This window comes from Penicillium odoratum (genome assembly GCF_028828045.1).
Source record: "Penicillium odoratum strain IBT 22623 chromosome Unknown utg000005l_segment0_segment0, whole genome shotgun sequence".
NCBI classification, from domain to species: Eukaryota; Fungi; Ascomycota; class Eurotiomycetes; order Eurotiales; family Aspergillaceae; genus Penicillium; species Penicillium odoratum.
Window position 1 is genome coordinate 3688893 of NW_026643147.1, and position 13101 is coordinate 3701993.

Sequence of the window (13101 nt, forward strand, 5' to 3'; positions counted from 1 at the left end):
AGGCACATCAAGGGGAAGTAAGTCTTTCTCCCTTCGACTGTTTCACCCGACCTTCGACTTCAACCAAATGATGCCTTCGACCTAACCACGCCCAGCTCCTGTCGTTCATTTCAATGTTCCACTAACTGATATCACGCCAACTATTCACACTCTTTGCATCTGATTAGCATCAATTCTCTCGAATACCTAGGTATTCCCATCTCAGTCGCAACCTGACGATTGATAATCCTCCAAGCCCAACAACACCAGGTAACGGTGAACGTTATCATTCAATTTGGTCCTCACTTTACCGCACGACTATACAAGACCACTCACACCGAATCAATCCATCATGCATTTGAAACTCTTCACCCTCTTCGCAACCCTATGCACAATCACCACCGCCGTCCCATTCAGTCACCAGGAGCAAACACCTACATTGACGATTATTCCCAAATCCGCTTCTGCTTCACACTCACAGCCGTCCGCGTCCGCTTCTCCCACCCGCATCCCCGTTGGCGCGTACCAATGCCCTGAGAAACAGTACAAGGCATGCTGCATGTCCCTTGAGGAGGCTTCAAAGGATATTATTGTCAAGCCATTGAGTGATCTGGTTCCCATGTTTGGTGGAATTCAAGTTAGCTCGAAGGTTTCGTTTCAATGTGCGTTGCTCCCTGTACTCTGTACTTATTATTTGTGTGTTTGAAGCCGACATATTGGGATGGATGCTAACTGGAAGGTTTTACTTAGGCAATAACATGGCCGATGATGCGGATCCGGATACGTGCAGTGGACATGGATATACCCCGATGTGCTGCTCAGACCAAGCTGATGTATGTTTTTGTTCTGTTTGGTTGGATTTTGCTGATGTTCGTTGTTTTAGAAATCTTCCTTGAACAGCTGCAAGTCTTTTGCTTCTGTCAAGGAGCGGTACTACCAGTCTTTTGGCTACAATGTTGGTGAAGAGTCCCAGTCGGATTTGGTCTACGATGTGATGTCATGAGGGTCTGTTGAAATTGACAGGTTGCATGCATTGGAGTACATTGGGGGGTTATAATTTGGGGGAAAGGTAGAGGCATTGGTGCTCTTCACTTCATTTGAGATCAATTTGGCATATTGCCTTGGCCTTTTTCTATTTCTCGTGTAAAATCATTTGCACTTCTTTTCATCATTTATCATGTTAGACACGATTTGAAACTTTATTTGACAAGGGGAATTTTCATAGCATATATCACCAGCTTCAGTGCTTGGGTATCATAGATGTTAAGGATAATTTATTGAGATCTCCTTCAGAAATGTTAACTCGAGATTTCCAAGGCGAGGCGATACCCAAGTGTTCAGCTCTTGGAACATGGGGAAATTTTGATACAAGTACATATGGGATATCATTTTCTTGACAGTAGACATATAGACTTAGATCAACCTTACCGCCAACCTCGTCCCGCTGGTGGTCCATGTTGCCCACCAGAATGGGGAGGAGGGAAACGGTATTGCCCCGGAGGAAGAGGCTGACCAGGGGGCATAGGCTGACCAGGAGGCAAATTCATCTGTTGAGGAGGATAAAATGCAGGAGGGAAGGCTGGGTGGCTCATGCTCGGACCAGGGGGGAAGGGCATGGCCGGCATTTGTGGGGGTGGGGCGGGTGGCCACCCTCCCGCATAGGGTGGAGGTGGAGGTGGAGGTGGAGGTTGGGCAGAGAACCCATATTGACCATAGTCATGAGACGGAGTAGGAGGAATGGCATGACTTGGAGGTGGATGGGCGTGTGAGGGTTGATGGGGAGGAGGGAATCGGGGTGGGGACGGTTCCCGAGGTGAGTATGAACTTTCACGACTACGGGATCGGCGTGGAGAACGGCTTTTAGACCGCGGCCGTGAACCGTATTGGCGACCTTCATGACCGGCCCGAGATCGGTTACGGGGCGGAGAGTCTGATCGTCTGCTCTCGCTCAAGGAGCTGTCACTGTAGCGGCGTTTGTGGCCCTGACCTTGACTGTGGCTCCGGCTGGGAGGACCAGATGTTTTCTTTTTCATTTTCCGGCAGAATTCACGGGACCAGCCGTAGTAGGTTTCGCCATCGAGGATATCTCCAGTAATCTCATCTCGAGTTATTCTTTGACCCAACTCATCTATATCGGCATTCTCGTCGTCCGGGACAAGTTCCTCTGTGTCATAGATCTGATCCACCTCTATCAAAAACCCCTTAAGAGCATTGACAAGGGTCTGGTCCGCAGGTCCAGCCAGGAATTGTAATGGTTTGATGCTCTCCGGGTGAAGAGGAATGGTGGAATTCGGGATTAAGTGAGGAAGCCAGTTTCCTGCCGGCAGATCATAGTAGGGCGTGGAGTGATCTCCATGGGAAGATGGCATGATAAAAGGTGCATCTCTCCCGAGTAGCTTGGCAGGGTCGGCACCATCTGTCTCAAAATCGTTCGATAGCGGGGCCGCCCCAGCGGAGGCTGAATGTTTGATGACCTCCCGCAGTCGATGGATCAGATCGGGACTAAAATATCCGTGCTCGGACCAGAGATCCAGCAAATCCTCAAGTCGTCGATGGTGCCGAGGATTCTTCTCTTTATCGTAGGCTGCTGTATGGCCGAGAAGATCCACCATGTGTGGCTGCAGAGACCCGCTGACCGTGGAGAAAGTTGCTGTCGTGTCTAGATGGTACTTGCTGTGGTGGAACAGATCATTGAGCAAATAAAGTATGTGGAGTCGTCGACGCTTCGGAGACGATTTGGGCTGAGCGCCTGGAATATCCAAGGAGGCCGCGAGCGCAACTAGGTACTTGGCCAGCCCCGCTAGACGGTTCGCTGAGGACGCAACATAGTGGAGCAGCCAGGCTTTGCAGGTCTGTGTGGGGCAGAGTGGTTTAGCAAGTCTGGGGTGTGTAACAGGGAGGTTGCAACAGCTCAGACCTGGATGTTTGCTGGGGAACAATGCGACAGGGCGCGTTCAAGGGAGGTGTGAAAGATGGTGATCTCATCTCGGTGTACTGATGTAGGATCTGGACGTAAGAGACCAGCAGAGAAAGAGGCCTTTGCGATAGCGAGATGATGGGATGCCATTATCGAGTCGGATCTAGATCATCCGGTGGTTAAGTTACGGGTCTCAACTCACTAGCTTTGTGAAGCTTGATTAGCGTATCACACGTGACCTATGATTATGTACACAATTTTTGACAGGAGAATGAAGATACCACGATCAAGTTAATTTGGGATTTAATTGTTGATTTCTAATATATCATCTCTTGCCATTTCATCAGATCTACAGTTTTTCGAAATGACATTCGGATCATCGGCAATTTCACTTGATTCAACATCCGGGTAGATCCTAAATGATAAGATCCCATTTACAGATTTACATTTATCCACCGGCATTAAGGGTCGGGTATGATCTACTGGTCCCTGAATGGTTCGGATGCCATCTTTTCCGTATCATTCCATTCCGACGCGGTGAAGCCTAAAGCAGCCTATCACCCCTCTATGAGTCTTACCCAAAGGAGGGGCAAACTGACTCGCCCCACATACTCGGCCGATGTTAAGAGGTTGGCGCTTTTGGACCCCGCGATGGCGTGAGGCAATTCTTGCCTTTGAATGCCGACCGAAGCGTGATCGTCATTGCGTCTCGCGGAGTATTTCCATTATGAATCATTTATCAGCCCATACGGAGTATTGGCATATGTAGAAGCACCCCGCAGCTTTGCCCCCACATGGGGTCATTTGCTCGTATGGGCTGACTCTTATAAATACGCTGTGCACCCAAGGTACCTCATTTTATAGCTTTCCATAAATTCAACAACCTTCCTGCTTTATTTCCTTCCTCGGTCTCCACCATATCCGAACTCTACATATTCATTTAGTCTATTCTCATCCACTTTACCATCAGATCATGGCTGCAGTCATTGCTTCACAGCTGGCTCGTCCTTGCATCCGTCACTTCTCCGCGCACCGCCCACGCCCGGATAGCCGCGCGGCTCGCGCAGTCGCCATGACCTGCATCATCTCTGGCGTAGCATTACCCTTTGTGCCACCCGCCCTCGAAAGTTCGCGCCAGCGCAACTCCAGCGATCCCAGTGTTAACAAGTGAGTACCCGGACATCCCAACGACGAGCATCTCACTAACAAATCTTCAGACCAAATCCTCCTCTCTGCTTCCACGCTCGCTAGACAACCTTGCCTATGATACACATCAGGCGTATTGCTACACTCATTTTATTTTCCTAGCAATTTCTGTACTGGTTCATGCTTTCGGTGCTGGCATCGACATGAAACCTATTATATGATGCATGATTTGAAGGCGTTGACGGTCTGGCGTTGGAACAATTTCATTTGTGATTCCTATTGATATCGAGGCGCGCGGGCCATGGAATTTACCTAAGGGCATATAAAGATGCGACTAAGGACAGTGCCTAATAGATCCTAGAATATGAACCATATTCTGCATACCTGTCACCTTTTGTTAGTAGTACATACTGAAATAAATACTCAGAGTAACTACCTGGAGTGAGTATCAAGTTACATACCTAGTGAAGTACTCTAGAACATTTACAGTGTAGCTATGTGGTATCATGATACTTAGTTCCGGGCGAATTCCGCTATTTCCGTATCCCGTCACAACTCGCGCTAGCCTACCCGGGCAGAGAGTAAATCTTGGAGACCACAATAGAACCAGTCCATTCATTTTGTCAGGCTACAACACCTCTAGCCAGTCTATATATGTGATAGTGTACAAATCGAAGATATACAATGGTCGATCCACCTTAACTGAATCGGTTGCCACGAGGTGGACGGAACGGTGCTGTCGCCTCATATTTCCCCTTCTCCAATACACGCTCATTGTCATTCATAGGTTCGTGTCTAGTTGCAGCTGGGTCGTGCGAAGCTTCAGCACTGGGTGAGGCGACATCGTCGGCAGCATTCTGGAATCGAGCCATATTCGCGCGCTTCAAGCTGGGGTCGTCACTCGGAGTCGGGGTTGGCTTTGGTGCGGCCAGAGCGGCCTGTCGCCGGTGCTCATCTTCCATGGCCCTGTTCTCGGCCTTGCGCTTCATTTCATTCTCAAAACGGGTTTGTCGGTCGGCGTTAATGGACTGTTTGGCAAAGTAGTAGGCACCGCCGCCAGCTGGGGAGGGATTATTAGTTAGCCTGTGATTGAGACAAAGCATGCCTCGGCGATCCAAAAAATTGAGACTCTAAATCTTGTGGTTCGAATTGACTACTGACCGACGCAGAGGGTGCCCCAGCCAATCCTGTTGGGAAGTACATAGCCATCGATCAGTTTGCTATCCTTTCGTTGCCTAATGCTTTCAATGCCAGGAGGGGCAATGCCTGCTCACCAAGTGGATCTGATCTGAGGGATTGATTTGTTAGAAAAGAAGAACCTAGAGCGGTAGACTAGACTCACTGTGTTCATGCTTATAGAAAGTGACTGATGGGAGAAAAGTGAAGGTGAATTGTGCTACGTCAGTTCAAGGCTCCACGCTGACCAATCGGAGCTATCATTTCTGCCTCAGGCAATATATGCTTATCATCCAGGACCGCATCTTCCCAAATATTTCTAATTCCTAACCTTCACTCGACATCCTTCTCTTCACCGTTTTCTTTCTGCTTGACCTTCTCACATTCGACTGCGCTCACCTTACATTTTCATACATATCCCTTGTTCCTTTCCTGGTCGCATCATCCAGTCGGCATACGCCGCCTGTTGCCTGCGACCCATACCTGCTCGTGGCATGCAGGCTTGAACTATTTCCTACGAGGCGTTGTTCGCCTCACCGATCCCCGATCTTCTCTCTTCATATCAACTGCGTCACAAATAACTCAACCGACTCCTTCATAAATCCGCATCATGCCTCCAAAGAGAAAGGCGGCTGACAGTAAGCGCCCCGAAGGTCAGACAAGGAAACCAGCTAGCTCACATTCAACCTAGGTGGTCGGTCTAGCAGCGCCTCCAAGCGACCTACACCCATCCCCGATACCACCGATCTCTCCAGCAGCGACGAGTACTCAGATGACGGGGATGATGATGTACCGGAGCGGAACAACTTGAAAGGTAGAGTGTGGCGATCTGCTCACATGGTGACTCAGATGCTAAAACTTGGCGGATAAAGAGGTTGTTAGCAAGTTCTCTCTGGAGTCATTCAGCAAGAAATCGCAGCTCGGCAAAACCGATCCCAGATTTGGTTACAAGGACCTTTCTTACCTCCCGCTCAAACTTGACCACTACAACCGACCTCTATGGATCGAGCCGGTGAAAGGCACGATCACTCTTGAGAGTTTCTCCCCGCTGGCACCTCAGGCACAGGACTTCCTCACCACTATAGCTGAACCGCTCTCTCGTCCTACCCACCTTCACGAGTACCGCCTGACAGGTCACAGTCTTTATGCGGCGGTATCGGTTGGTCTGAAACCCCAGGACATTGTCGAGTTCTTGGATCGTCTTTCGAAAACCCCTCTGCCGGAGAGTATTCGAAATTTCATTATCGAGTTTACGAAATCGTACGGCAAAATTAAGATGGTTCTGCGACACAACCGATACTACGTAGAAACGGTCGATCCGGAGATGCTGCAGCGATTGTTAAAAGACGAGGTCATCGGTCCACAAAGAATTGAGAGTACCGAGGGAATTATCGAGCGCGCGGCTCCGAAAATGGGAGGTCTTGTTATTCCTGGAACGAAGGATGCGGCCGGTGTAAGAGAGACCGGCACTCAACAGAACGCTGCTGCTGCGCCACGGGATGAAAACGAAGAGGCGGCCGTTGATTACGGGATCGACGATGTTGGTGACGTCGATGAAGCCATCACATACAGTTTCGAAATCCCTCCCGCCGGAGTCGAAGTGGTCAAAGCCCGCTGCCAAGCGATTGGATGTCCTGCCCTAGAAGAGTATGATTTCCAAGGTGATACTGTCAACCCCAATCTCGACATGGATTTGAAACCTGCTGCTCGAATTCGTTCATACCAGGAGAAGAGTCTCAGTAAGATGTTCGGCAACGGACGTGCAAAGAGCGGAATCATCGTTCTTCCTTGTGGCGCTGGTAAGACCCTGGTGGGTATCACCGCTGCAGCTACTATCAAGAAGGGCACCATTGTTCTTTGCACAAGTTCCATGTCTGTGGTTCAGTGGCGAAATGAGTTCTTACGATGGACCACCATCGACCCCGGCGATATCGCTATCTTCACATCTGACCACAAGGAAAAATTCAAACGGTCTACTGGAATTATCGTGTCCACTTACTCCATGGTGTCACAGACTCGGGCACGTTCCTACGATGCCCAGAAAATGATGGACTGGCTCCAATCGCGAGAGTGGGGTATGATGATTTTGGACGAGGTTCACGTCGTGCCAGCCTCGATGTTCCGAAAAGTCACTTCTGCTATCGCCGCACAGAGCAAACTTGGACTTACTGCTACTTTGTTGCGTGAAGATGACAAGATCAAGGATCTGAACTTTTTGATCGGTCCCAAACTTTACGAAGCTAACTGGATGGAACTTGCCGCACAGGGTCATATCGCCAAGGTTCAGTGTGCCGAAGTCTGGTGCCCCATGACAACCGAATTCTATTCGGAGTATCTGCGGGAGAGTTCAAGGAAGCAGGCTTTGCTGTATATTATGAATCCCCGCAAATTCCAAGCATGCCAATTCTTGATCGACTTCCACGAGAAGCGAGGAGATAAGATCATTGTCTTTTCTGACAACGTTTATGCGCTTGAGCGATATGCACTCAAACTGAACAAGGCTTATATTTACGGTGGAACCCCGCAGAATGAGCGAATGCGTATCTTGGAGAATTTCCAGCACAACGAGCAGGTCAACACCATCTTTTTGTCCAAGATCGGTGATACTTCCCTTGATCTACCCGAAGCCACTTGTCTCATCCAAATCTCATCCCACTATGGCTCGCGTCGCCAGGAGGCCCAACGACTGGGTCGCATTCTCCGTGCTAAGCGCCGTAACGATGAGGGCTTCAACGCGTTCTTCTACTCACTCGTATCTAAGGACACCAACGAGATGGTTTACTCGGCCAAGCGTCAAGCCTTCCTTGTCGACCAAGGCTACGCCTTCAAGGTCATTACCCACCTTCAAGGAATTGACGAGTACGAAGGGCTCTCCTACGCTACCCCTGCTGAACGCCGCGAGCTTCTGCAGGAAGTCATGCTCCAGAATGAGTCCTCGGCCGACGTGGAACAGGTGAATGACGATCTATTCTCCATGCGCACCGGAGGCAAGGGCCGAGGTAAGAAGCCCACTGCCAAGCGTAGTGCCGCTACTCTCAGCGGTTTGGCTGGCGGTGATGATATGGCTTACATTGAATACAATAAGAGCAAAAACAAGCAGCTCAAGGACAAGGCGGGACACCATCCGCTGTTCAAGAAGATGGAACGGGAACGGCAACGCCGCAAGAAGGAGCGAGAGACGGCGCAGTAACAAAATCGAACTAGCGGAGATAGGTAAAATTTAAATTTTTTTTTGGATATTACCTGAAATCGAGCCAGACTTGTTACAACAGATTGAAAGTGGTGATGGTAATTCCCATTCGCGAAATTCAAGAATAATTTGCCTTACAATGACGAAACATATGTAAACAGTTAGTAATTCACAGGTTTGTGCATTATAAACAAAATCCCAAAATTCCAATCCGTCATACTGGAATCAGTCAGCAAGTCGGATCTAGTTCCCCTTGCACTTCCCCCACAACTAAGCATGACGTTGATACGTTGCGCCGAACCCCGAAACCCCGAAGCTCCCTCCACTTTCCCTGTCGAAAGCCTAATATTCGCATTCTGATAGGTCATTCCGGTCTTTGCATTTCTGTACGACAGGGGAGTAGTCATACTCGAGACCGAGTCAACCCCCGCCTACAAATACCAACTGTCGTCATGTTGTCGGGTTTCAAAGGGCCATGATTGTCAAGCAAGTTCATAACTTCGAAAGGATAGCCTCAAAATTTCGGACTTCGACAAGCAGAGCACCGAAAACAGCTTCAAACACTCACTCTTCAGGAGCTTTATCGCCTAAATTTTTCCCTCTTCAATCTTTTAAGCTACAGCCGCGTTTAGCCGCCGTCCTTGGAGCTTCCCCACACTGGCACTCCAGACCGTTTAGCTCCGAATTAAACACCAGTACTTTCGCCATGGCGACGGCGACCAACATTTATTTGGACCCCACTAAGGATGTAGGGGTCTACAGCTCCAGTATTCGGGAAGATGCCGCTCGTGTCACGAGTAAGATTCTACAGGAAGATATGGAGAATCACCATGTCTTCTTCAATGATGAAGGATTCCATAGTATGTTTGTTCCAATGGAGGTTCAGCTGAGGGATTGCAAAAAACGTGTTCTGTATCTAACCAGACAATGCAGACCATATTGTTCATGGAATCCTCACCATCTATGCACTTGGCGCATCCCCTGAAGAAATTTGGGCCCATTACGAGAGAAACAAGAGTTACCAACGACCATCATATCCGATCAACGAAGATACCATTCAAGCTATGCATGATAGTACCAAGTTCCAAGGCTTTCTAGGAAAAGAAGACCAATACTCGAACTTTTTAGCTTTCTTCCAGAATGCTATTGATACCAAGGGAGTCAGTCAAGTCCTCGGGGAGTATTTATTTGCTGGTGACGACCGCGCTGAAACAATGTTTTGTCGGCTGTTTGGAGGTATGTGTTCCTTTCATACAAATTGCAAGCTAGAAACTGACGTCAACCAGGACTGGTACACCCGCTCATTCACCTCGGTTTTGGGCTGGAGTTCAACCAACCTGCCATTGTGGCCCAGGGCCTGGCCCAAGCAGCCGTTCATGCCGATTGGATGGGTCGCGACTTCTTTCTTGCCGCCGAAAAATTGGCCGGCGGAGTTGGAAAACCCGGGGAGAAGTCACTTTTACTGCTCTTAAATGAAGTCCGCAAAGATCAGACAGTGAAGAGGTCTGTTAAGTTCTCTGACACCAACAAGTTTAGGGATGGAGTGTTACACCGTGCGCCACAGGAAATGCTCCAGTATGCTGCTCAGTATACAGTTTCCGCAGAGCAGATACCAGAGAGATTGGCTGATATGATCAACACCGTTGGTGAGAGCATTTCAGATCCATTGGCTCCTTAAAAGAATGCCAAACGAAGGTGACCTACTAACGTCGGCTAGTGTACTATACGAGCGCCGCGCAGCGTCGCGACAAGGAGATAAAGATCGACTTTTTCTTCATCCACAGTCTCAACTCCTCCATCTTCTTCTCCACTCTTATGGAACTTCCATACCTCAAGCAGGAATGGAAATGCCGTCTACTCGAATGGAAAGGCCGTCTTGATCTTCTGACTTACGTTTCTCGCAACTCCCCGGACCTCCTCATAGACGAAGTCACTAATTACCCAGCCAACAAAGACTGGCAGACTGTGATCTCGCACAGTATAGCACACCCAACCGATGACGGTCATCTATCCAAGCTGGTGCGAGCTGTAGCGCATGGGCAGAATGTGTGTCGGCGATTTGAGAAGAAAGATGCAATGCCGATCTCTGGTGATATGTGGCTTAAAATTGGGAATATGGGTAAGCTTCTATGTGCGACATGCCAATGTCACTTGCTGATTGGTCTACCTTCATAGCTATTGACAGTACTGCTGGATGTGGTGGTACTCATGGGGCAATGTGGATCCGTTCAACCGGGTTTGATGAAGCGTGGAATAATATATCAGGACGTGCACGACTATAAGATAAGCTAGCGTTGCGATTCTACAGGCTATTTGTGAAGCTCTTGAGGCTCCCATATCTTTCGGGTTTCTTCTGGCATTGATCTAAATTGACCATACCTATGAGTTGTCTATACATCAAAATGACCTTGAATTAATCCGTATTATATAGCTTGTGAACTCATTCTCATGCAACAGCGCAACAGCGAAAGTGGGCACTAAAGTCATGGTCCAGTCAAGAAGAGGCTCAGCTCGTTCAAATGTCTCAAAGTAGTTAGTTTATCGTTAGTAAATCGAGGCGTCAGGTTTGACCCACCAGTGCAGTGGGTCTATTCCGTCATACGGCCAGATCCGAGTCTGGGCGGAGGGTCTCGAATGAAGATCAAAAAGTCTTTGTGACTCGAATCTGAGAAAGGCAGAAGTCACCAAATTGGTAGATTTCGTTGAATAATTGTACTTCATGCAGCAAACAAGTATTACTGTATGCGAGCGCAAATCAAAGAACAAAAAGACCGAAAAAAGTGGGACTCACGTGGTCAAGAAGGTGGGGCTCCCCAACAAGCTTCATCTTTCATCAACATCTTTTCGTCTCTACTCAACTTCAACTCCATTTTCATCTTCATCTTCATCTTCATCTCCATCATGGATCGTGATCCAGAAGACAAACGCGACAAATTTGAATCATCCAATATGCCCCATCATAATTGGAATGATGAGCCTGAGACAAATCCATTCGTGGCGCTACGGCGCTTCGCCGATGAACAAGTTTCTTCTGTATTACAATCGATCACCGGCCTCCCATCCTCATTGAGCCCTCCGCAATCAGACAGCTGGACCATATTTACGGATGATAAAGGATACAAGAATATGGCATATCATCGCCGTATTGGGGCGAACTCGGACCTGAACAACTCAGCCGATCGCGACTCCACTTCGAATCCAAGCGCCGACCCCAACACATCAGACAGGGAAGAGAAGCCATCAAACTACAACAACTACAATCAGCAAATGCCTCAAGCTTCCCAACGATCGTATCCATCCGAAGAAATCAACCGATCTGCACATCCCCCTCGCAGCGAACGCAGGCCTTCCGATTTCTTTGGCTTCGACTCATTCTTCAACCGCTTTGAAGACCACTTCTTCCCCTTTGCCTCCTCCCTCCTCCATCCACAAACAATCTTCCCCTTTTCCGACATGTTCGATGATAGCAGCTCGCCCACCTGGCCACTCACCTACATCATGCTAAACCCCTACTCCCCTCTCCACCTCGAACGTCAGGCCCACTACCGTCGACGTGACCAGGGTGTATTCTCCTCCATCGTATCCTCTCTCCGACCGGACTCGGAAGAGCTGGACCGCGACCCTACTGAGCCGCAATGGCGCGAGGCTTTTGAGGACTTACTCCGGCTGGAAAATGGCAAGTCCATGCTTGAACGCGACTCCCTGTCACCAAGAAAGACCAGACCGGAGACTGGAACAGAGTGGCTAAATGGGTTGGTCAAGCGTGGTAGCTTAGGCGACCAATGGAAATACGTCTCTGGTACCAACGGTCATCCCTGGTCCGGTATTACTTTTACTGGACACAGTGAGGATGATCGTACGCTACCTGAGTACCATGTGATGGCGCGTCAGGAATCCGAGCCGGAGAGCGAATTGGAATTGTATGAGCGTTTCTTACAGGATATTCAGGATCGCGAACGAGAGTTCTCTCGCGAGACTGCGGTAAGTCCATTGCTCCATGCTCTGTTTGATCAACGACGGCATCGGCAGGATGCGTTTGAGAGGTTTCAACGAGATTTGGCCTCGGATCCTGAGCAGGATGATGATGATACAGAGAACTGGTTGGATCTTGTCTCGGGTGGGAACCGAAAGTCTGTTCCTGAGACTGAGAACACAGTACCCTCGACGCTCACGCCTGTGACAGAAACGAAGCAGGAGGAGCCGATAGAGAGAGCTACAACCCGTGTTATTTCTACAATGACTCGCACGGAGCGTATCCGTCTTCCTGATGGCTCGGTCGAGACCAAGAAGGTACAGACGAAACGATTTGAAGATGGCCGTGAAGAGACCGAGTCGTTTGTTGAGACATCGCGCCCAAGATTGGAGGCCAGCGAGGCTGGTGACGAAAAGTCCACCGAGCAAAGCACCCAGTCGAAAAATGGTTGGTTTTGGAAAGACTGATTTGCTCGGTACATGATGCATGATTTTTTCCTTGTCTGCCAAAACGGCAGCTGATATGACCTATGATATTTACACTCATCAGCGTTTTCTCTTATTTCCTGTGACTTTTCATTCATGGCTTGGTGCTCGCTCATCATCTATGCACATTCGCTCAATATTTATTTCTTTTTCTGTATCAAATTATCGTCCTTGCATTGGGTACTCTGTCGTTCATAAGTACGTTGTTATCATAAGAAAATCTAAGAGCCATATC

General features: G+C 48.9%; 7 protein-coding genes across 7 annotated transcripts; 5 read left to right on the top strand and 2 right to left on the bottom strand.

Moving 5' to 3' along the window:
- Positions 1-331: 331 nt before the first annotated feature.
- Positions 332-982, top strand: N7520_006917 (uncharacterized protein; the record flags this gene model as incomplete). Its single annotated transcript, XM_057140851.1, has 3 exons — positions 332-641; positions 730-812; positions 863-982. 3 exons carry the CDS (start codon positions 332-334, stop codon positions 980-982), a joined length of 513 nt encoding a protein of 170 aa, XP_056994857.1.
- A 421-nt stretch (positions 983-1403) lies between these two features.
- N7520_006918 (RNA polymerase II-binding domain-containing protein) lies at positions 1404-3046 on the bottom strand (the record flags this gene model as incomplete). The annotated part of the gene is made up of 2 exons (XM_057140852.1): positions 1404-2831; positions 2897-3046. The coding sequence occupies 2 exons, from the start codon at positions 3044-3046 to the stop codon at positions 1404-1406; spliced, it is 1578 nt and encodes a 525-aa protein (XP_056994858.1).
- Positions 3047-3869: 823 nt separating this feature from the next.
- N7520_006919 (uncharacterized protein) lies at positions 3870-4147 on the top strand (the record flags this gene model as incomplete). The annotated part of the gene is made up of 2 exons (XM_057140853.1): positions 3870-4063; positions 4114-4147. 2 exons carry the CDS (start codon positions 3870-3872, stop codon positions 4145-4147), a joined length of 228 nt encoding a protein of 75 aa, XP_056994859.1.
- Positions 4148-4740: 593 nt separating this feature from the next.
- N7520_006920 (uncharacterized protein) lies at positions 4741-5245 on the bottom strand (the record flags this gene model as incomplete). Its single annotated transcript, XM_057140854.1, has 2 exons — positions 4741-5102; positions 5200-5245. 2 exons carry the CDS (start codon positions 5243-5245, stop codon positions 4741-4743), a joined length of 408 nt encoding a protein of 135 aa, XP_056994860.1.
- Positions 5246-5828: 583 nt separating this feature from the next.
- Positions 5829-8408, top strand: N7520_006921 (TFIIH/NER complex ATPase/helicase subunit SSL2; the record flags this gene model as incomplete). Its single annotated transcript, XM_057140855.1, has 3 exons — positions 5829-5856; positions 5910-6032; positions 6091-8408. 3 exons carry the CDS (start codon positions 5829-5831, stop codon positions 8406-8408), a joined length of 2469 nt encoding a protein of 822 aa, XP_056994861.1.
- Positions 8409-9114: 706 nt separating this feature from the next.
- Positions 9115-10583, top strand: N7520_006922 (questin oxidase family protein; the record flags this gene model as incomplete). The annotated part of the gene is made up of 4 exons (XM_057140856.1): positions 9115-9268; positions 9342-9644; positions 9695-10054; positions 10126-10583. 4 exons carry the CDS (start codon positions 9115-9117, stop codon positions 10581-10583), a joined length of 1275 nt encoding a protein of 424 aa, XP_056994862.1.
- A 726-nt stretch (positions 10584-11309) lies between these two features.
- On the top strand, positions 11310-12848 carry N7520_006923 (uncharacterized protein; the record flags this gene model as incomplete). Its single annotated transcript, XM_057140857.1, has 1 exon — positions 11310-12848. The coding sequence occupies one exon, from the start codon at positions 11310-11312 to the stop codon at positions 12846-12848; it is 1539 nt and encodes a 512-aa protein (XP_056994863.1).
- Between the last annotated feature and the right edge of the window lie 253 nt (positions 12849-13101).